This window comes from Cordyceps militaris (genome assembly GCF_000225605.1).
Source record: "Cordyceps militaris CM01 unplaced genomic scaffold CCM_S00005, whole genome shotgun sequence".
Taxonomy (NCBI): Eukaryota; Fungi; Ascomycota; class Sordariomycetes; order Hypocreales; family Cordycipitaceae; genus Cordyceps; species Cordyceps militaris.
This window is the reverse complement of record NW_006271973.1, coordinates 2,268,360-2,291,026: the sequence shown is the minus strand read 5'-3', so window position 1 is coordinate 2,291,026 and position 22,667 is coordinate 2,268,360. Positions and strand designations below refer to the sequence as shown.

Below are 22,667 nucleotides of genomic sequence, written 5' to 3'. Positions count from 1 at the left end.
CTCAAGTTCCCAGCAGCCCGAATTTACAATGGCGGCGCCCAAGATGTAAGCATATATCTCACAACGAGCTCCAAAAACGCATCTCCAAAAACGCATCTCCAAACATGTATCCATGCTAATTGGCTCTTTTCCAGAATCGTGCTGGGCAGCCTCTACGGCAACCTCGAGCCCGCCTTCAAGAAGCTCGCCGCCCTGCATGCCAAAAATGCATTCTCCCTCGCCATCTTGACCGGCGACGTTTTCGGTCCCTCTCCCTCCCCCGATACCATCTCCGCCCTCCTCGCCGGCACCCTCCACCCCCCTCTCCCGACCTACTTTTCCGTCGGCTCACAGCCTCTCCCCGAGCGTATCGCGGCCCACCTCGCCGCCAGCGACGACGACATCGCCCCCAACCTGCACTTTCTCGGCCGCCGCAGCGTGACCAAGACGACCGAGGGCCTGCGCATCGTGAGCCTGGGCGGGGCCCTGCTCCAGGCCGATGCCGCGGCCCCCGGCAAGGAACAGCACCTCCCGTTTCACACGGAGCAAGATGCGCACAGCTTAAAAGGCGCCCACGGGGCGGATATCTTGCTGACTTCCACGTGGCCCGCGGGCATCTGGGCGGGCGGCTCCAAGGTGGCGCTCGACGAGGACTGCAGGCGCCAGGTGGCGGCGAGCGCATGCGTCGCGGAGCTGTGTGCCGCGCTCAAGCCGCGGTATCATCTGAGCGCGTCGCCGGGGGACTTCTTTTACGAGCGCGAGCCGTTTGTGCAGGCCGCCGAGGCCAACTCGGACGTGATCCCCGTGACCCGTTTCCTGTCCATGGCGCCGTACGGCAACGCGGCCAAGAAAAAGGCGCTCTACGCCTTCACGCTAAACAAGTCGGACGAGGCGGTCCCGCCTGGCACGACAGCCTCGCCGTTTCTCCCGCCGCGCGACAAAAAACGCCGACTAAACGAGGAGGACGCCGACGGCGCCTCGTACAACCGCTACGGCAACCACCACCAGCACGGGCGGCAGAAGCGCCACCGCGCGTCACAGCAGCCGCCGCCCGGCCCGGACCAGTGCTTCTTCTGCCTGTCCAACCCGCGCACCGCCACGCACATGATTTGCAGCATCGGCGAGGACGCCTACGTCACCACGGCCAAAGGCCCCCTCATCCCGTCCGCCGCCGACCTCGCCCTCCCGGGGCACTTCATCATCATCCCCCTCCCGCACGCCCCGACGCTGCACTCCCTCGGCACGTCCTCGCCCGAAGCCGCCCGCGCACGGCTCGAAATGGCGCGCTTCCGCGACTCTCTCCAGTCCATGCTCGCGCGCCGATCCGACCGCAACCTCGGCGTCGTCACCTGGGAGATTAGCCGGGACCGCAACGTGCACCTCATCTGGCAGGTCGTCGCCGTGCCGGCCGCGCGCATCGTCGACGGCCTCGCCGAGGCGGCGCTGCGCGTCGAGGCCGACCGTCACGGGTACCCGGCCTTCCAGACCAGGGAGCTCGCCTCGCTCGAGGACGAGGCCGCGTGCGGCGACTTTGTGCGCGTCTGGCTGTGGTGCGACAGCGACGGCAGCGACGCCATTCGCAGCAAAACCCTGGTGATGCCGCTGGACAGGGACATGCGGTTTGACCTGCAGATGCCGCGCCGGGCGCTGGCCAAGCTGCTGGAACTGGAAGACCGGAGCGTCTGGCAGGACTGTCAGCAGACCGAGGCAGAGGAGACCAAGGACGCCGACGCGTTTCGGGAGGCGTTCAAGGAGTGGGATTTCACCTTGGAATAGACTCGGCGTTTTTAGGCAGAAGAATTTTTCTCGATTATAATTAGCACCTGATTTACCTAGCATCAATGGGCGTTGGTTGGAAAGGGGCAAATCAGGCTCCCACGGAATCCCGGACAGATAAAAGATTCATATTTTGGCTTTTCATGTTAGCTTGTCCTCGAAAACAGCGAGGCAGCAGGATTCACAAGTCAAAAACACAAAACTTTTGAAATATTTTGTTTTCTTCATCTGTCTCTTCTCCTTCATCTGCTACATGTCTGAGACTGCGCTTCGGCACGCCGACAGTAGACTTTCTTATAAAAAGATTTGTGTCCTTCAACAGGAAGTGATTGCTGCAAAAAACAACAGCCAATGATACATCCAGCAAACTCCAATGTTTACTCTTTCCCACTCGCGCCTGCAATAGCGAAAACAACAATGCGCAAACCGGCACAATAGCTTTATAGAACCATGTTTCTTTATCGACAAAAAAAGGAAGAAAAAAAAAGTTTGACAAAAATTGGAACAAGTCCAAAGCGGGCAAGCCAACGAACACATCGAGTGCCAGGCGCCGCCAAGAAGGGCAAAAAGTGACAAGGGAGTGTTTTGGTCATAAAGAAAGGGGTATAGACAAATGCAAAAACAAAGGCATTTCAAATGCATGTCAAGTTGCGTGTCGCCGGGGGTAGGTAAATACTATGCGCAGCAAGTGCACCTGGCGCAGCTCTTGAAGCATAGCTTGTTCGTGACCGTCGGGTCGTGCGGATAACATGTTGAGTAAAGAGCGGGCAGCATGGGATCCAGAACGGGCGCTCCGTGGTGGAAAGTCAACGCCGGTGTTGTGTTACAAGTGGTTGATGAGGCACCAACAGGTGCTTGCTCGCAGTGAGGAAGGGGTAATAGGTGGTTGGTGCGTAGTAGAGTGCCAACATGGCAAAGACAAGAAACTTTTCACACAAAATTGCAGCGCAAAGCAGGCGCAATGCAAATGCGAGACAGCTATGCCGAAATGAAAAGCAGCAGCGCAAAGAGCACAGATGTGACGGTGCGTCGGAGTGATGATTAGTCAAAGCAAGGTGAGCTTGTTCGTGGCTCACGGCGGCCTGCGTCCAGTATGATGTGGGTTGGAACAGCCGCGTGAAATATTAGTCGTTTCATGTACAACGTGAGCCACGGTTGTATATAGATGGTTGCACCAGTAGTCGAGGTGCGGTGCCGTGGACTTGCAGAGCCAAGACAATGCACCGGGGATGTGTAGCACAGCAGGCAGGCCAAACATTAGTAGGAAGCCATGCGACGAGTGTGTGATCGCTCAGGGATAGGAGAAAAGCTGCCCATGATGGGGAATTGCCGCGACGTCGGTCGACCGGGCGCAGTAGGAGAGTCATTTATACAGTGGTCTTTCTGGCCAAAAGCAAAAGTCTGCGCGCGGTTGAGGCCGCCTTTGCGAGCCTTGAGTCTGCCCATCTCGCGCTCGCAAGTGCGCTGGTGCTTCTCGTCAGACATTTCCACGTACTCTGGAGGAAAACATCTGCCACGGAAAGTGCTAAAAAAGCCGCTGTAGCCTCCATCCAGAATGTAGACCTCGGGATACGTCAAGCGAGGGTAGAATTCAGCATTCACGGTACGATCCTCGGCACGAACATGTCTAGCCATCAGAGGAGCACGGTGAGCTGAATATTCACAGTGAAAGATGAGCAGGGATCTACCGCCAATTGGGGTCGTGAAGAGTTGAGAAGTGAGGAGCTCCTTATCGTTGTGGTTGACAGCACCCTCAATGTGGCCACCGTCGTACTCATACTCGAAGCGGCAGTCAATGACCATTTTGTGATCAAATTGGTCATTAAATTTGCCGTCGATAATGTCCAGCATGGTCTCATTGGTGATACGTGGAATGGTGTCAGTGGGGTCTTCTGACAGAAAGTGAGGGATGACAGCTTCGTAGGCTTCCTCGATATCCATGACAGACTTGAGAGGAGTTGAGATCAACTCGTGGGCCTGGGACTTGGCATTCATGACTTCATTGGGGTGCTCAAACATGCTCAGGGAGCGACGGACCTGCTTGCGAGCACGCAGGAATGGGTTCGACGAGCGTCTGCTGTGAGCTATGGGAGATCCAAGACGGGGACTGTTGTTGTTGGAAGAGACGAATTGGGGCCGGGAACGCAGGCCAATGGGGATGGGAGCGCATGGGCTGTTGCACGAGGAAGGTCTCGAATCCTGAGGGGGTGACTCAGACTGGAAGCACTCTCCAAGAGAGAGATTGGAGCTCGAGCGGGACATGGAATCGCCGCCAAAGCGGAACGGGGGAGCTGACCATCAGCTTCAGATTTGAAGCTGCTGCCAGCAAGGCTGTGGCCCTTCATTCGGCTCAAGGATGGACGGCGTGGAGCAGCAATTCTACGGCTACAGCATGTTAGCAGGCACTCGACACAAGACCACCGCTCCGTACGTACTCTGCAAACGACGGTAGCTTGGGAAAGTCCAGGGATGGGCGTAAGATGGGAGCCGGGGAGTCGAGTATCATGTCTTCGTCGCTTGACGAGGTATTGGGTGTAGGAGAAGCAAATTCGGACTGCAGGGAGAATGGCGTCTTGTGTGGGAGCGGAGAAAGCTCCATGTATTCGGTCAACTGGGCCGGGGAGGACGAAGGGAGCGGAGGGGTCGTGACATAGTCTGGAAGAGTCAGTATAGCAGGGCAATTCCATAGGAGCAGACGACTTTACCTCTGTTGTGAAAGCCGCCCATGACATTGGCAGTGAAGAGAGCACGGCGAGGAGTCGGGAAGTGAGGGCTGTGACACCAGTCAGTATCGAGATCGATCCGTGGTACTCGGGGGCGAGCTGTCCTACCTGGCTTCGCTGTCTAGACGAAAGTTCTGTGAGAGGTCGGCGGCCAAGCTGGCGGCGGGCGAGGAGCCACGGGGTTCATTGCAGGCAAAGTAGTCGGAGGTGCCTCTCTGCAGCTGCTCTCGCAAGCTCAGGGCGGCCGAGGCAACGGGCCCTACAAAGGAGTGGCTGCGGAAGATGTCCCGGCCTCCCCAACTGGGGGCGGGCATCGGGCGGTGCAGAGCCGCGAGTGGTGAGGAAGCCTCCATGGCGGGGGAGTTGAGGCAGAGGGCTCCGGGTGGTCAGTCAGAACTCGCAAAAGCTGCGAGAACTGAACAACCTTGGTGGTGGTTGTAGAGAGAGGAAGAAGAAGTAGGCCAAGGACAGAAAAGTCAAAGTAAACGGTCGTGAAAAAAAAGAGCTCCACTGGCCTAGCAACGGGGCAACAGCGTGGAGGCGGTATTCACAGCAGGGTGGGTGACGTCGTGGGACATGTATTTCGTGGGGGAGGTTTCAAAAATCGAGCATTGGCGGGCACATGGGCATGTGCATTGATTGCGTGGTATTTGTACAAGAAGCAAGAAACAAGAAATGATTGTTGTTCGTTGGAATCGTGTTTGGTCCGTTGGTGTCGGGATGTGCGTTGGTGGTCAAACGGGTGCTGACGTGGGTGGTCTGGTCAAAGGATGATTACCTAGGTAAGTAGGCCCAGGAACAATGAAGGAGAGGGCGAATTTGGCGAAACTTTTTCTTTCCAACGGCTTCCTTGTAGCTTCCGGGGAGATGCATAAGAGGACAAGAGCATGAACCAATTCGGCGAGCGGGAATTGTGCTTGCAAGGCGGCGAAGATGGCTTTGCGTTCTGACTGACTCTACACCCGGTCGATGGCGATGGGGGCTGTATCCGCAACAGCACAGCAGTCGTATTAGCGGTAGCTGTACTATTAAGGCTGAAGTAAGTAGCCGGGAAAAGCAGTAATCCGAGGTGGCAGAGGCGGCTTTGTTCTTTTTTGCCCTTTTTCCTTTCCGGTGGTCGGAGCGCAAGGAAAAGTAATAGAAGGGTCAAGTTGTCGTTGGAACAAAGCCAAAGCCGTGGCTGCTGGTCGTCGTTTGCCTCGGGGCGCGGGCGTTCTCTTACAAGAGAGGGGGGGGTGGAAGGAGGGCAGAAGCAGAAGATGGGTGCGGGAGGCAACGGCTTTTGAATATGTACCGCCACCAGTGAAGAGCGAAAAAAAGAGCCAGGCCTAGGATAAGGACGACGGGCTGGGAAGTTGTAAACGTTGTTAGGGGTGATGGTGGAGGGCGGATGCAACGCAACGCAGCCTTGCGAGGAGAGGTGTACGAAGTAATCACTAGTAGGTACCTACCTACCGACGAGTTAAGTAACAGGTAGGTAGGTGGTTTGATGGAGGAGACGTGAGGGGCGGCGGCGGGCGGGCACAGCGACGGAGGGAGAGAGAGGCAGAGCCGGAGGCTGAATTGAATTGAATTATGGCGTACCTTGCTGATCTACGGAGTCAAGGTACGGAGTACAGGTACCTCGATATGTACCTTGACTTGACTAATTCGTACAAGCAAAAGACCTTATTCGTGATAGCCGTGGTGAGCAGTTTTGGTTTGGTTCCCTTGCTAGTCGCTGTTAGTGCACTCCGTACGCGCTGGAGGCTTGCTGTCTTGCAGCACCAGCAGCACGACAATCACTCTGGCTGACCAGTAACGAGCGAGGAGACTCTAGTTCTTTAGTTACTTTAGTTGCTTCCAGCTTTACAAAGCTTCTTTTCCACCTCGTCCCCCTGCCCTGGTCCACGCTATGTTACCAAGGTCAGTCTTCAGCTGGATGCGAACCCCACTGGCAGGGATGGAGGGGGGAGCCAAGTGATGCGGGCGGCCAGACGACGACGTGGGCAGGGCATCCCATCTCCAGGGCAGCCAAGACAGACCAGACCCCTCGCAGAGCAACCAGGCAGGCAAGCAGAGCAACCAATTGAGACTTTATTTGCAGAGCGTCCGTCGGCCTTCTCTCCCGCGCCTGCATCATCTTCGTTCGGTATGTGGGTTTTGGTTGCTCCGTTGTTGCAGTGGACCGGTGGCGCGCACCAGCAGGGACTGTGACTCTGGAACTGCAAACTACATAATCTGTATTAGTTATTACAGGTATTAATGCTACTCTGTAGGTACAATTCTTTTCATAGCAGCAGTGCCCCGAATGGCCCGACTCCAGGGAGCCTGGCCTCAAAGCGCGCCTACGGAAACTCGCCGCCAGCTGACAGTCAGTACAGAGTACTCCGTAATCCGTACCTTATTATTAGTACCTACCAAAGTTCCAAGCTCAACACCCCCCAGCAACACCACGACAAATATCATCTCCATCTGCTCATAAATTTCAAATCCCCCTGTGACTGTGACAGGCTCCAGGTTTGCTTCTCAGTTGACCGGGCATTGGCAATAATTACTAATTCCTACTGCTGCCCTTGAGAAATAACCTACCTACCTCCTAATAATAGCTACCTAGCTACCTAGAATAACGGCCAGTGTCACCGCTGTCCAGCCGACCAAGTGCCACAGCATCAAACCCCGTCCTCGGTAACATGGCAACTGCATAATACTTTGCAACTACATACATAATCACTCTATTATTTCCCCGCCAACTCGTTGCTAGTATCATCGACACGGTAACCATGTACATGTCCGTCATACAGCAGAGCATCTTTGTTTCATTATTCACTGTTACCGGTTTGTACAAGATGACTTTATTGGTTTCCTCCCTCCTCGTCAAACTCTCCTCTCCCACACCTCGAATCACGCCTCATCCCAGCCCGCTGGGCCGCTGTGGACTCATGTCGCTCATGGAGTCCAAGACGGCCGCCCCGAGCCTCCCTCGAACAACCTTTTAGTCCGCCCGCCGCTCTCACACGACTTCTCAACGCTGTGTCTCTCTTTTCTGATACGAGCAGCCTCTACCCGCCCGCCGACACCAGGTCTCGGCTACCACCTACAATCTCGCTCAATGGAGCCCGTCGCTCGTCGCGGCATCCCAATATGTAACTACTTCGCCGCCCGCCTGCTCCATACTCCGTACCGCCTCACCTTGCTGCACGCGACAAGCCGCAAATGATCCGACGCCTTTTTTTCTTCCCTGACATGATTTCGCTCCCTGCCCCCAGAACCCCAGAACCTGATCTGCGACAGTCTGTGAATACCTCGGCATCCGACTGCTGAAACCCCTCGTCACCTCAAACATGATTTCGATCCATCACTCGCTGTCCTTGCTGTCCCCCGAATACGGCCTGCTGCTTGCGCAGTTCCAGGATTTCCGCAGATTCCTTTCCCTGCCGTCACACCACAGATTCCATATTGCTTCGCTCCGTCCATATTCCGCCAGACGGCCCGCCTAATCAATGCTTCATGCACATCACTACTGATATGTAGAGCGTACCTTCTTCGCCCTCACCGCCGGCATCAAACGCCGCTGTTGTATCCGTCCTCTGCATGTCTCTCATGGCGGACATTTCCAGACCGCATGCCAGTCGCTTATCACACTGCCGATCCAAGGAAGCATCGCACCGTAGTTAGAATACATACCACATCTACTTAGTAGTGCAGGGTAGTTTTTGATACTGCAGATTGTTCGCGGATTCAAGCGCCGAGACTGCTGGGTTTCTCCTCTAAAAATAAAATAAACTCATTCCTGACCTGGGTATGCTCTAGTTCGTTAGACTCTGTGAATCGCTGCGGCATTTTGTCTACTATGACTCGTGTATGAGTGTCATGGCGATTCTTTGCCAGGGTTGCTGAGCCAGACTAGTTGGGTTCTAATAAAGTCCAACCAACTAACTAACTGACATTGAAGTCGTCCAATTACACGCACCTGGCTTACAGTTAAATCCATGTCCAACTTGACACCCCAAGTCAATGCGCTTCCGTTCCTTTGACGGCAAGTATATACATGACCCGTGTGTTATCATCGAATCGCTCGGGTGTTGCATTGTATCACGCTTCACCATTCACGCGTGCAACACATCAAATCGCACAATCACCACTTCATGAAATGCATGTCCACCAGAGATGAACCTCCAACAGACTTCAATCTCGCAAGATGCCAACCAGCCCCACGAAATCTTTTTTCGCATACTCATTCCTACCAATAGTAGTACCCAATTCGTCTCTTCCCATCGAAAAACCCCAGAAGCAAGTCCTAATTGTGGGCTCGCTTTACTTATCAAGTATGAAAGAGTTGCGGTCTTACATGCCTTCATTATACCAGATTCCAGTGCATGTCACTGCAGAGCAAAGATTCCCACAAGCACTCGCGTACCGGAAATTATTATGCGGACCGTTCGAAGCGAGACGAGGGCCGCATTCTTTTCCAAGCCCCAAACGCGGCAATTATGATTAAGCTACCCACCTCGCTTGTCATTACAGTAACTACTCTACTCGCCCTCTGAGTCTCCTACCCGGAGGCTCTGCTCTCAGCCTGGTGTGACGCGATCAACCTCTTTCCAAACAGCGAACACCCGAGCTGAGACGCTAACTCGGTGTCGATCAACCTGTAATAATAGTTCCATGCGGCAATTTTTGTGGTACTAGTACAGTGTTCTCTGCTGCACCTTTTTACTGCAAGGCTAACTAACTAGTAACTAGTTGTCTGGCCGTGCCGTTGCGAGGCCCTCCCTGGTCAGTGGTTCCCCAACTCAGCTGTAATAACTTATCGGTTCTCTGGCCGGCATCTTGACTTCCCAGTGCAGTGCTAACATTCAACACTACTCCTCACCTTACGGCGTGCTGGCAAGGCCCAAGCGCCGCATTAACAAGAACCATTGCACAAGGACATCTCGTGTCGCCCGCAAAGCTCGTCCCGCGATCTGGCCAAGCCCAACACCGAGACACATTCAGGGCGGCTTTTCGCCCCCTTCCAAATTACAGCCTTCCATCTACGCCGCCCGCCCGCCCTTTGCTCGGAGCCCTCTCTCCCTCGTTCGGCCCCGGTGTTCCGGACTCTGCAGCTCACCACCCGAGCCTTGTATTAGTTACTGCAGGACATCTCTGAAGTCACCTTCCCCTCCCTCCCTTGCATTTCAGAAAGCCCGCCCCCGTTCTTGTGCAACGGGCACCGTGCCGTTTGCCCCAAGCCTCTCGGACCGAGCAAGGGACCCTGTGAGAGCGAAGGAATAATAAGACCTTTTTTAGGTAGCACGGTAACTGAGGGCGGGGTTCCATCCTGGTCCCAATCTGACGGGCTTTGTAGCCGCGTCCGTGATCACAAGTCGTCATTGTCGGGAACAAAGCTCAGATGGCACAAACCCCCTAGTACTTGTCAAACAGTCTTGGCCTCGTACAACCCATTCTGTAGTACAAAAATGACACACCAACCCTCGGCGTGGTAACAACAGAAAGGACCAAAGAACCAAAAAAAAAGGTAAGGCGATGTGCCATGAATACGATCCTGCATGGCGCAGGCACCCCCTCCCCCTGTTTACCGGCCAATGATTGGTTCTCGCCTGTGCGCCTCATGACAACTCAGGTTTACCAGAACCATCGTCATAACGTTACAGCTTTGTACCGGTACATGCACAATGTCCACTTAGAACCAAACAATTACTTTATTTTTCTGCTTCTCCGCGTTGCGGCCGTCAATGCATTTACAGACGTCCAGCGTTTCACGGCAATGAGTGGTGCAACACCGGCTGCTATGTGCACCATGGACATCATGAACGGTACTTGGAGAGGCACAAAAGTCAAATCTATAGAATAAAACTCAAACAAGGCAACCGTCGCAGCCGTATGTGGCGCGTTCGAGGAGCCGTCCTATTTGTTGATATCCGAAAAGGTAAGACTTCTGCATCAATTTGATGCATGTGTAACTAGTTAGTGCATGCAATAGGTATGAATAATACTTTGTACGGTACAAATTACATGTAGACTCTTGTGCTACGGCGGACATTTCCGTCGCCAAAGTCAGCCCGGTCTACTCCCGCATACAGCAGCTTGTTTCTTTTTCCCGTTCTCAGATGATCAGAAAAATCCCACTTGTTCCCCTCACTACTCACTGCGGTTTGCATAGTCAATCAATTTTACACTTGTTCGGTGTGTATTGACATATCACCACTATCGCACACTCGTATTCTTCGCACATCTCCATGTCCAACAACAAGTCTCCAACACGACCAACTCGCTAAGAACTCATTCTCCCCTGGCTACGGTGTAGCGTCATGGACGTTCCATCGTCGATTTGGCTAAACTTACGATCCAACATACTAGCCTCCGAAGGTTGTCACACTCTTACCCCGTTAAAAAATCCTTCGCCCACAACGGCGACTATCAACGTCATGGATGCAAGCTGTTCGGGGTGTTATGAATGCCCGTCCTGTCAACTATATCAGTAATAGCTTATCGATCGTCATGCGCGTTGCGCGAAAAAAATGAAGCAAAAAGCCACTGCTGATTACGGCGCCAAGCCAGGTGCTCGGATGATTGCGTCGCAGCTCTGGGCGCGCCGAAACGATACCACGCGGCCCATTTTCGTCCCGCAAGCTTCCCCAAACCGAGCATAATAATCCCGTTCAAGTCTAGTTCTTGATCCTGGGGCGGCATAACTGGAGTTCTTGTTCGACCAGGGTGCCATGGTGAGGACAGAGGCGAAGCCGTGGGGGCAGAGCAAAAAGCCTCTTCTCCACGTATCCAAGTTTAGCTTGTCATTGTCCTCCAACGAGAAGCTCGAAAGCCTTGCTCTTGACTCTACGAGGTTATCCCATCCCTGTCTCCCCCCTCTCTTGATTGTTTACTTTGGCGCGCCTACCCCTCCAGATGAATTTGGCTTCCAGAGTTCGACGTCTAACCCGTCGCAGAACATGCACATGACTGCGCACCTCACGCATGCATCTACCCAATCACATCTGCCGTACGCTGAGTTGAGGCTGTCCGCCTCGGTCACTGGGCCACACGCTTTTCGATACACCGCATGTCCGTTTTCAGCCGGCTTCAAAGTCCCCATCCGGCGCCCTGAAACCATTTACCTTTTTTCTTGGATCCTGTTGCTCCACTGGGGCGGCCAGGGCAACTTTTTTAGACAGGCCAATTGTCCGCGGGCCGGCACCAGGGTAGGGCAAGCAAATATTGGAACAATGGCCTCTGGTGTTGTCGAGGGAGAGCCATTGACACCCCAGTTGTGGCTTCATCTGCCCTTTTTTTCGTTTCTTTCTGTATTGGATTTATATCGCTCAGCAGCTCTCCCTTCGGGAACTGCGACCATGCCTTTGAAGTTGCGACCTTACAGCGTTGGCCAACGTGTTGATCCCAGCAAGTAAACAGTGTCAGCCAAGTCGCGCTACTCAAGTAAACAATGCGCAACGCGTCCGTTCTGCCCCGCCCGGCAACCGGCGCTGTCACGATTTCACGTGACTTAAGCCGAAGTGGGATGAGCTAGATTAGGCAGGCGGGAGTGACCGGCAGAATATAATTTCTTGGGACTTGATATCGTAGAATGTTGGCTTTATGAGCAGACCGAATGAGTGCGCTCTGCCATAATTTTGCCGGTACAATTTATTTCCAACATCATGGCAGGCAAAAGGAAGCGCGGAGCCAAAGAATCTGGCGCTGCTGCTACCAATGGTCATAAAAAGGCCAAGAACGCGACCAATGCAACGGCCAAGTCGACGACGGCCGCCCTCGAAAAACGCCCGTTTGTCGCGGCCCCGGTCGGCGAAGAAAGACTACGAGAGGCTACGCTGTATGATCTTTTGGCTAGCGAAGACGAAGATCAGAGAATATCTGCGGCCGACTGTATTATATCCAGCCTGGTCGGCAAAGAAAAGGTCCCCGAGGCCGTGCTCGAGCGCCATCTCGAGCGTCGCCTGTTCCGTGGACTCGCCAGTGGCCGCAATGCTGCCCGGCTGGGCTTCAGTCTCGTCATTACCGAGCTGATTACCCAGCTCTTTGGCGATGAAGCGCTGGCCGCCGCGCACTACCCCGGCCTCACCTTCCAGAAAGCAGTGCGCATCCTGATGGACAAAACACACCCCGTCGGCAACATCCCCGGCCAGGAGGAGCGAGACCACTACCTGGGTCAGCTCTTTGGCATCGAATGCTTCGTAAGCTCAGGCGTCATCTTTGCCGAGCCGGCGCGGTGGAACATGGTGCTGGACCTGCTGCTCAAGATTGCGCAAAAAAAGGTCTGGCTCCGCTCGCAGTGTGGTTGGGTTATTGTGCAAGCCCTACAGCAGATGGACCAGAAGTCGGCGGAGTCGACGCTGAAGCAGATTGTCGATGCCAACATGGCCAAGACGGCGGACGGCGTTGCTTTCTGGATCACCGCCACGAACAAGTACCCGGACATCAAGATCAAGCCGTGGCGGCACCCGCTGGCGGCCAAAACCCTCGGTGATCTCGCCTCAGTGCTGAAGGAGAGCTTCAACGAGTCGAGCAAGGATTCCAATGAGAAAAAGGGAAGTGCGCCCAAACAAGCCAATTGGACGGCCCAGCTGCACTTTGTCTGGGATATCATTCTGGCGCACTATGCCGGACAAGGCATCAAATCCGACGAGCTCGACCAATTCTGGCAGAGAGTTGTAGATGGTGAGTACAATTTGTCCCGTTATGTGCAGCTGCTTACCCGGGGCAGATGGCTTCTTCTCCAAGAATGCTAGCGATGGCCAAAAGTTCAAAGGCTTTATGGTCTTCCAGAAGATGCTCGAGGGACTGGTGGATCAAAAATCCAAGGTCGACAAGCTCTTTTCCAAAAATCTGCTGAGCTGCCTGATGAACCAAGCTGCGAAGGAGGACCGTTATTTGCATAGAGCCGCCGTCAAGGCACTCAAAGCTATCGAGAACACCGTTGCAGCACACCCCAAAATCCTGACAACAGTTCTTCAGAATTTGTTAACCGGCAATGGTGTCTACAGCTTTGACCAGCGCACATCTTCCAAGACAATTGACCGTCTACTGCAAAACTCCGGCACTATTAGCGATAAGAAACTTCTGGAGGTCTTGCAATTACCAATCCCATCTCTGGCAAGCCAAGAAGAGTCTCAAGCCATATCAACCCTGAGATCATATGTTGAATACTTGTCTAAGGTACTGAATGCATCTACCTCGACCTGTTCGGAGAAGAGCAGCGGAAAGGACTCGTTTGGAGTATACCTACAAGAACTCTCGCGACTGGCCTTTTCACAGCCCGACAGCATTCCCTCTGCGCTGTTGACAGAGCAGATTCGCGAGCTCTGCCGAACAAGACTGGAATCGTCTCTGTCCAAGCTCACCCGCCATGCTGATGACTTTTCCGGACTATGCAGCGCCATCGCAGCCATCGACCCTAGTTCGGTTGACATGGACGATGACATCAAGACTGCAGTGGACGAGGCCCTAAAGCGCATGCGTAGTCTGCTGAAGCGCAAGTCCAAAACTGAGGCTGCCAAGAGCGTCAACGAAGCCTTGGCCACACTTCACGCCATCTCAATATTCCAGCTATACAACGGAGACCCTGACGCCATGGAGTCGCTTAAAGACCTGACAGAGTACGACGAAAAGTTGAAAAAGGGCGACAAGACGGAAGGAAACTCGGAGCTCCTCGTGGAAACTTTACTGGCCATGGTTGCGCGACCGTCATCTCTGATGCGGCAGGTCTCGCAAAAAGTGTTTGAAGCCTTCAGCAGCCACATCACTGCTGGCGGCCTACAACTGCTCATAGACCCATTGGCGTCCAATGAGAGCACCAAGGGCCAGAAGGAACTTTTCAACACGGACGATGATGTCATGTTGGTCGACGAAGATGGCTCCGAAGATGGCTCCGTTGATTTGGACGACGTATCCGATGTCGAGCTTGGCTCCGACGTTGAATTTGTCAACCTGGGCGACAAGGACGACGCCAGCGACTCCTCCAGCGACTCCAGCGACGATGATGATGACGACGAGGATGACGACAAGGACGGCGACGAGCAAGGCGGCCCTATCGACCTTGATGTCCTCTGCGCCTCGATCCTCAAGAGCCACCGCCTTGACAAGGACATGGACGCCGCCTCCTCCGACTCGGACGGCGACATGTCTGACTCGGAGATGATGCAACTCGACGACAAGCTCGCCGAGGTCTTCAAGCAGCGCGTCCAAGCCAAGCCCGACTCGAAAAAGGACAAGAAAGACGCGCGACAGTCCGTCGTCCAGTTCAAGCACCGCATCCTCGACCTCGTCGAAATTTACGTCCGGGTCGAGGGCGGCCAGTGCCGCAACCCGCTCGCCTACGCGTTGCTCGCGCCGCTGCTGCACCTCGTGCGCACCACCAGTACCCGGCCGCTCGCCGCCCGCGCGTGCGAGATCATCCTCCTCTACCAAAAGGCTCTGAAAAAGGCCCGCGCCACCAAGACGGACGCCGACGCCGAGGACCGGGACCTGCTCCCGCTGCTGGCCGAGATCCACGAGGCTGCCGGGCAAGATAATGCGCACGCGTACAGCAAGGCGGCCAGCGCGGCAAGTCTCATCGTGGCCGGCTCCATGCTGGCGGCCGACCGCGCGAGCATCAGGCAGATTGCGGCCGTCTACGCGCAGACGCAGAGCCGCTGGGTGCTGGGCGAGGCGCGCCTGCAAACGTCCTTTTTCGCCGACTGGAACAATTGGTGCCAGAACCACGCGGCGCAGGCTCGGGACAAGAAGGAGGAAAAGCGAATTGAAACCCAGTGAGTGCAAGAATACAAAATCACTGCGCAACTACGAGGAAGAGTTAAAATAGTAAATAGAGTAAGGAACCTGTATATAACGAGGGTATTGAAAAGATGAGAGAAGAGAAGAGGAGTTGGAAAAGAAGTCTGCAACGGAATAGACTCATCTGGGAACACCTGCACACACAACGCTCAATCGTAACACTGTTCTTATGGACCCTGCTCTAATATATCATATTACATGCTTTATTTCCTCTTGGTTTGTGGAGACTATTCCTCCATCTTATCATCATCGTCTTTCTTATTGGTATCCTCATCGTCGTCGTACGACTCGTCCTCGGCCTTTGCTGCTAACCTCTCGGCCTCCTCGCGGAGCTCCTTGGGAACCTCGACGTGGCGGCCCTTGGTGGGCCCGTCGACGGTGCTGATCCAGGTCAGCTCGAGCTCAATGCCCTTTTCCTTGCTGTCCTTTTGCGCGACGTAGATGATGCGTACGGCCTCCTTGACAGCCTGCAGGAGCGTCATCTTGTCGCCGCCCTCGAGGTCGAGCTTCTCGAGCTCCGCCTTGGCGGTCTGGCGGCCCCTGCCCGCTGCAGTGCCCCAGTAGCCCAAACACTGGCCACTCGGCTCGGCCATGTACAAAAAGGTCCCGCCATGCTTCTTGCCCGTGACCTTGCCGCCAGCGCCGCACGCGGGGCCCGACCCAACCTCGCCGTCGACGCCAATCTCCTCGGATGTATCGACGCCGCCAATGATGGCCATGACGCCAAAAGGTCGCAAAGAGCTGGACATGGTGAACACTTGCATGTGGTTGCCCAGGCGCGAAGCCAGGTCCGTTGTCGGAATAGGTGCCTTGAAGGTTTGTCGCCACGAATGCGACTCGTCGCGGGCTCGTTCAACGAGTGAGGAGCCATCTGGGATCAGGCCAGAGCAGACCTAGACGATTGTGTTAGCGTAAACAAAAAAAGACGCAAATGTAGCGGTCTTAGGTATGCTTAGGGAGTACGCACGACTCCAATGTGGCCATCAACGCTCCCGATGCGCTTGTTCGCGCCAGGCTTCGACAGCTTCGACACAGCAACCTTCTCGAGGGCCAGAACTACACCCTCGTTGCAGCGGATACCGATGGACGTGCCGCCATTCTCCGACGCCTTGACGGCGTAGTCGACCTGGAAGTTGTGTCCATCGGGCGAGTAGATGGAGTTGAGTAAATCGTACCCTGTTCCTATCGAGGTCTAGCAAAAGGTAAACGAGGTTAGCTCGAGACTCGCGCACGACAGAGGAGGGAATTGGGTTCGTTTCGGGGAGGAATCGAGGGCGCTCACCATCTTGGCGTCAAATGAGGAAGCGCAGGGTTGATAATCAGATGTGGTGTTGATGCGGAGGGTCGAATAGTTGATGAGGATGGGGAGCTTGGCTGTAGGTTGACAAGGAAAGCTTACGAGGGAGCTTCTGCCTGAGGTGGCGGGGGCCCGTTGATTGGCCAGTGTGATTAGCGGCCAGCAGGGTGTGGGTGCTTCACCAGCAACGTTGACAGGCAAGTCAATTTCACAAAAGATTAATTCAGCTCGGATATTATTTACTCCCTCACGAACTCCCCCACGGGATCCTCTCGAACCCTAGATTTATCAACATGTTTGCAAATCGGCGCTGCCTGCCAAATTTCACAAGCCCAGCAGCTTCTTGAAGTTCAGTGTGGCTGATATTGGCACTAGCCACACTGCTCTTGTACTGTGAATCCACAGGGAGTAATTTGTACGGATATAACAGGAGTATATCTCGAAGTAATATAAGACTTGATGAAGCTTGGAAGTTGTTGCTAAGTTCATTTTTAGGCTATTTCATAATTCTTCTAGCTCGTTCCTAAGATGGCTGCGCCCCTACCTTTAGGTTGGGACGGCTCATCCTTTGGTTGATACGATGTACCAACGAGCTTGTCGAAGTATTCTAGTAACAACACGCTAAATCTTCTGGAAAGTAACCTTCAATGTCGGTAAGCTTGGTGGATGTACTGACATGAACGGAGACGAAACCTACAATATCAGACGACTGAACATATTTCTCAAAGCTTTCAATCTCATCTTGGATGTCCTGAGTCGAGATCTTGTCATCCTCGACGACCAAGTTGACCTGTAGCTTAGTGATACCATAGCCGATCGCAATCAATTTGGATGTGCCCCAGACCAGGCCGTCTCTCTGGATGCCGCGAACGGCAGCTTCAAGGGCCACCATGTCTGTCTGATCATCTGGTCTGTGTCAGTTCCCATAAAGGCATACAGGCAGGCCTGAAGAAAGACCCACCCCATGGCTTGACGTCAAGGATAAGTACTGATTTGGCGATGGCCTTTGGCTTGGCTGCCTTGCGCATCTTGTAGTCAGCCAGACGCTGCTCACGAATGCGTGCTGCCTCAGCATCGTCTTCGTTGTCGCTTCCAAAAAGATCCACATCGTTGTCATCATTCTCTGACGGCCCGAATGAGGGACGCTCAATCAATTCTGGACCATAGTCTTGGTATGTCTTGGACGTATCGCCAGGAATATCGGAAAACACGGGCTCGTGGGAGGAGATGTGGTTGTACCACCGGGCAGCGTGGGGATACTGAGCTGCGCTAGGGGCAGATTCGAGGGCCCTGTAGCAGGAGATGTCGGCTTGAGACAGAGAATAGCTATTGTTGATGTAAGTATGCGGGGAAGTAGATATAGCCGATCGGATCACCCATTCGCGACGACTTCCCAACGTTACGGGAGAGACAACTGAAAGAACAACTAACAATTCAATGTAGGATCGAGTGGCCAGCCAGCTGTTGAGTGCTGAGGTTATTTTAGTTATTTTTCGCAATTGCGCCATCCAGGTAGAGCCTCAGGTTAGCCTACCGTCGATGCCAGTTTCTTCGTTGAGCTTTGGGAATCCCATCTTATCCCCTGAACTGTAAACTGTAAACTGCCAATGTCCGATGCTGGAATTAAAGTTGGCCACAAGCAAACAAGTGTAGAAAAGGTATTAAATACAAAGTTGTAGGTCGCGCAGGTGGTACCCGGTAGCCTTACGGTGTCGTAGAGGAAAGCAATGAGTCACAGCGACAGCAACAGGATGCAGATGACGCTGAACGGAGCGCATTGAAATTGACGACCAATCAGACAGGGAAATTAAAAGAAACCATACCAAAATGAGGCCCGATGAGCTAGTGTTGCATATACTTGGTCGAGTGTGTGAGAGAAGTGACGCATCGCGAATAAGTCCCTTCGTGTGGCTTTTCAATCAAGTCACATCAACATGAAAACTGCGCTCATCACTAGCCCTGCGAATAGTTTCTTCTTGATAACCTTGGAATCTTGCAATCTTGACAGTCAACAATCCTCGGCCGAGACGGACATGGCCCCATCGGCACCGGATCCCGGAGGCCCGTTCATACCTTCGGGTTACGGAGTGGTGGTTTGTGAGATTGAAGCGGGTGTTGAGGGAGCACTGGGGCGACAAAATAAGCCGCTTGTTCTTTTATTTTCTTCAGTATTATTTTATTTTTGTTTCTATATTTGCCGTTCTCGCTTCATATACACCTTTTCATATAATGTGTTTGTTCCTGCTTCTCTATATTGCCGCGGGCATGCCTGGGAGTCAAATGTTTGGAATGGATTAGAGGCCTATAATTTTGTGGAGAATTTAAAAAAAGTGTATGTTCTCCGTATTCTCAATTTATGTGCATGTGAAAGTGTCCGCGGCCTGTGAGTGTTATTACTGCCGAGTCCTTATTATGCGTCTGCTCGCATATCTTGTCTGCCTAGTAATATACATGGGACCTTGGCTAATGAGATTTAGGCAACTCTGTAACTGCTAGTGTATGAATAGGCTCCAGTCTTGTGGTAATTTTATTTTGCAAACACCACGAGTCACACACATAAACAGAAAATATCTTTCAATTCATGACAACTTGCCGTGCAAACTGAGGCAGAGTACGTACGTCTACTTCTCCGGGGTAGTTGTGCTTGGCGGCGGCGCGGTTCCGCCCATCCGGTTCCGCTGCGCAGAGATCCCGCCGCCAGCTGGCTCCGCCGGTTGTCCGTGGTGCCTGGCAGTTCCCTGTTCCTTGCTTTATTATTGTACATGCCTAATACTGCTGGTACTTGCTGGCGGCAGGACCAGGCATGACAGTCGCCACAGTCGCCCCCCCCCAACAAATATCGTCACCGACTTCTCCATGACATATCATCCGTGTCATCTTCGTTACGTCTGATAATTTTCCCCCTGACCATAGCGACAGACAAAACAAGAAACACACTCTACGTCCTCTTTTTTCTGCATTCCCGACTCGTCGACTTTTCAACTCTTCTTCACTTTTCTCGTCAAACTCACCTCGTTCTGCTGCTTGCATCGGTGCCTCACCATTCCCCCTCCTGTGCCCCGCCAGTCCGCTTGTGACCACGCTTGCTGCCCAACGCACGCCAACCCGTGATACAAAGTCGCTGCGTCTCGCTGATTTTTTCTTCTCCTTCATCTCGCTCACGATTCTTGCCATCGTCTTCTATTATTATCCTGCTCTCGAGAATACCCCAGCCGACTCTTCTTTACCCCTCGTAGACTTTGAATCAAGTGCCACCACGCACTGCCCCCCCCGCCTGTGGCTGACGCACAAGATACTCACTTTCTGTCCACTCGTGATCACGGTACCCGACTTTCATTTTCCGGGCCATTTGCAGTTTTCTTATCCGATATTTGTGAGACAGGAAAAATTATTCATGGAGGTAGCTTGGCACTGTGTGCTCCTGCGACGGCCAGCGGCTAATTATTAGTACTTAGACCATGATGCCTACCCAGGCTCACATGCAGAGCAATATGCAAGTCCCCGACGAACTGCTTGCTCTTTTTTCGCGTAACCTCACGTTCAATCCTGAGCTACAGGCTGCCATGGCCAACGAGCAAGCGCAACAGCAGCAGCAGCAGCAGCAGCAGCAGCAAGAGGCTGCACCCGCCCCGTCCCAACCAGTCTATTCAGCCTCGCAGCACTACACGCACTCATACCACGTCTCCAAGCCTCGCAGTCAAGATATAGAGACGGAAGCTCAACAGGCCTTTCAGAGACCCTCCTCGGCACCCCTCGAAAACCATGTTGCTCAAGCGGAAGCTCTTCTTCGTAACCATGGCGTCGAAGCCTCTCTCCTGACACCATCACAGCTTCAGCTCTTCACGACGGCCGACGACGGTCAGAAGCTCCGCCTCTTGGAACTCTGGAGCATCTGTCCCCCAAACGGTGCTCAGAATATACCCGCACTGGCTTGGAGCAGCACATCGCTTGAGCAAGAGGAGCATCTCGCCCGAGTTCGCTACACCCGCGAGCAGCAGATGAATACCGTCATAGAGGAGCCGTCAATGGAACAGATTGCCAGCGGGCAGTGGACACAACCAGCGGAACCCGAGCCCTACATGTCCTCTGGCTATGAGGAACTCATGCGCCGGGAGAACGAGCGCAACGCTGACAAGCGGGCTTCCAACGCCTACTGCCACTTTGGCTCGGCTGCTACGTACAACAAGGCCACGGACCCCATCTATATTGGCCCTGACTTTGTTCGCGAGCAGCAACATATGGAAATGGCATCGCAATATGGCGCTTTTGAGCAGTTCCGTGGCGCCGAGGCCATGGATGTCATGATGTAATGCAACAACTAGTTTGTTCTTTTTCTCTCCTTGTTTTTACGACTATGTTCTGGCCAGATGGCCTGGCTTTGCAACGACAAGATAGGAAAGCCGCAGATACCCAGATAGAAGCTTTTGCTTTGGCAATGGAGGACGATAATGACAGCAGGGAAAGATGACATTGTGGGACCTTTGTTTGTTTCAAGTTGTTGAAGAACAAGACGGATCCGGCACCAACAAGATACCCTTTTCTTGCTTATTTACTGTTGTCTCGCTTTGTTTTTACGTGTTGCTTTTCTTGTAACAGTGATTTCGGTTATAGCGCTAACTTGCTTTTAGAGGTGTAGCTTGCCTTGCGCAGATAGAGGTACGTCTCAATACACCCCTCGATCCCATCATATTGCATAATCCAGTTGAGTGTATATTCTTTCTTCTCAAATTTGTATCGTCATCATGATTTGAATTTTCAAGCGCTGGTATGTAGTCTATATAAAGCCTTAAAAAAGTCATTGAATGCCTTAAATGCCCGTCTTTTCCAGCTTCTTGGCCAGCTCGTCCACGTTCTTGTCCTGCAGCTGCACCGTGGGTTCCTCTTGTGCTTCCTCAGCCTCCTTGATGAGCTTCTCGGCACGCTCGTCGGGCGTGACCTCTTCCTCTTCCTCTTCTTCATCGCTGTCGAAGCCTTCGAGCTCGTCGAGCTCATCCACGCCCCACTCATCCTCGACGATCAAGTCGCCGCCGACAGCCTCCTTGCGCTCCTCCAAAAGCTCCTGCAGCACCGTCACGCTCGCGTCCTCCTCCTCAAACTTGTTGCCGTTGAGCTCGATGCGCTTGAGAGCGGGCAAGTTCTTGGCGGCCTTGGCGAAGCCCTCGACACCGGCGGGCGTCATGTCGTTGAACTGCAGACGCAGTGTCTCCAGCTTGGCATTCTTGCCCTGGGCGAGCGCAGCGGCGACCAGCACGGCGCCCTTGCCGCCGAGAAGGCAGTCACCGACGGCGAGCTCACGCAGTGATGCCCATTTGGGGGCGACGGCTGCTAGGGCCTGAGAGCCGCGGAGCGTGAACGTATTGTCCTGGAGGTCGAGCGCCTGCAGGTCGGTGGCGTGCAGGAGACCCTCGCGGAGGAGGTGGCTGATTCCTTCCTGGCGGATGCCGTTTTGGACCATCTTGACGACGCGCAGCTTGCTGTGCAGGCGGTACGTCTTGGCCCACGCCGTCATGCTGCCGTTCTCCAGCCGGTTGCGGCCGCAGATGACGGTCTCGAGGTCGGGCACCGTCTGGCCGGCTGCGCGGGCCGCCTCCTTCTTGGCATGTAGCGAGGATAGGGCGTCGGCGATGAGGATGCCGGCGTGCGGCCCGAGGCCGTTGTTGTTGAGGTACAGGTGCTGCAGCGGCACGTGGGCGGCGAGGAAGGCGACGAGGGGCGCTTGCGTGTTGAGGCCAAAGGCGTTGTCGTTGACGTTGAGGGTGTGGAGCTTGGGCAGGTTCAGGATCGAGGTGAGGAGGTGCGAGAGCGCGTCGGGGATCTCGGACAGGAGGCGGGCGGTGAAGATGTCGGCGAGATTGGCGACCTAGGGTACTGTTAGGTTTCGTGTACGGGCGGCGCTTGGCTTCTGGAGTGCGCTTCATACCTGGAGATTCTTCTTGGTAGCAAGGACCTCACCGAGGACCTTGCAGGCCTCGATACCCAAGCTGTTGCCGAGCAGGTGCACCTCTTCGACATCGTTGGCACGAAGGGCTGCGATGTGCGGCTCGACGTCGGCGGCGGTGGTCAGTTTCAGACCCTTGCCCTCGAGGGAAAATATTTTCTTTGAGTCGACCATGTTGGAGAAG

The 22,667-nt window shown here is 54.1% G+C and overlaps 7 protein-coding genes across 7 annotated transcripts; 4 read left to right on the top strand and 3 right to left on the bottom strand.

The window, feature by feature from the left end:
* Positions 1–28: 28 nt before the first annotated feature.
* CCM_07080 (CwfJ domain protein) lies at positions 29–1,755 on the top strand (the record flags this gene model as incomplete). The annotated part of the gene is made up of 2 exons (XM_006672218.1): positions 29–45; positions 135–1,755. 2 exons carry the CDS (start codon positions 29–31, stop codon positions 1,753–1,755), a joined length of 1,638 nt encoding a protein of 545 aa, XP_006672281.1.
* A 1,257-nt stretch (positions 1,756–3,012) lies between these two features.
* Positions 3,013–8,300, bottom strand: CCM_07079 (cell cycle control protein tyrosine phosphatase Mih1; the record flags this gene model as incomplete). Its single annotated transcript, XM_006672217.1, is given in 19 exon segments — positions 3,013–3,839; positions 3,938–4,140; positions 4,191–4,410; positions 4,461–4,528; positions 4,587–4,854; positions 5,257–5,394; positions 5,439–5,914; positions 5,934–6,036; positions 6,063–6,123; positions 6,211–6,370; positions 6,413–6,689; positions 6,810–6,825; positions 6,879–6,955; positions 7,089–7,175; positions 7,475–7,547; positions 7,650–7,752; positions 7,795–7,963; positions 7,999–8,101; positions 8,256–8,300. The coding sequence occupies 19 exon segments, from the start codon at positions 8,298–8,300 to the stop codon at positions 3,013–3,015; spliced, it is 3,474 nt and encodes a 1,157-aa protein (XP_006672280.1).
* Positions 8,301–11,182: 2,882 nt separating this feature from the next.
* Positions 11,183–11,866, top strand: CCM_07078 (uncharacterized protein; the record flags this gene model as incomplete). The annotated part of the gene is made up of 1 exon (XM_006672216.1): positions 11,183–11,866. The coding sequence occupies one exon, from the start codon at positions 11,183–11,185 to the stop codon at positions 11,864–11,866; it is 684 nt and encodes a 227-aa protein (XP_006672279.1).
* A 249-nt stretch (positions 11,867–12,115) lies between these two features.
* Positions 12,116–15,227, top strand: CCM_07077 (DNA polymerase V, putative; the record flags this gene model as incomplete). Its single annotated transcript, XM_006672215.1, has 2 exons — positions 12,116–13,133; positions 13,180–15,227. The coding sequence occupies 2 exons, from the start codon at positions 12,116–12,118 to the stop codon at positions 15,225–15,227; spliced, it is 3,066 nt and encodes a 1,021-aa protein (XP_006672278.1).
* A 248-nt stretch (positions 15,228–15,475) lies between these two features.
* On the bottom strand, positions 15,476–18,119 carry CCM_07076 (proteasome subunit alpha type 3; the record flags this gene model as incomplete). Its single annotated transcript, XM_006672214.1, has 6 exons — positions 15,476–16,141; positions 16,216–16,440; positions 17,243–17,451; positions 17,507–17,871; positions 17,977–18,016; positions 18,080–18,119. 6 exons carry the CDS (start codon positions 18,117–18,119, stop codon positions 15,476–15,478), a joined length of 1,545 nt encoding a protein of 514 aa, XP_006672277.1.
* A 1,887-nt stretch (positions 18,120–20,006) lies between these two features.
* CCM_07075 (uncharacterized protein) lies at positions 20,007–20,855 on the top strand (the record flags this gene model as incomplete). The annotated part of the gene is made up of 1 exon (XM_006672213.1): positions 20,007–20,855. One exon carries the CDS (start codon positions 20,007–20,009, stop codon positions 20,853–20,855), a length of 849 nt encoding a protein of 282 aa, XP_006672276.1.
* A 497-nt stretch (positions 20,856–21,352) lies between these two features.
* Positions 21,353–22,657, bottom strand: CCM_07074 (ran GTPase activating protein 1; the record flags this gene model as incomplete). The annotated part of the gene is made up of 2 exons (XM_006672212.1): positions 21,353–22,405; positions 22,466–22,657. 2 exons carry the CDS (start codon positions 22,655–22,657, stop codon positions 21,353–21,355), a joined length of 1,245 nt encoding a protein of 414 aa, XP_006672275.1.
* Between the last annotated feature and the right edge of the window lie 10 nt (positions 22,658–22,667).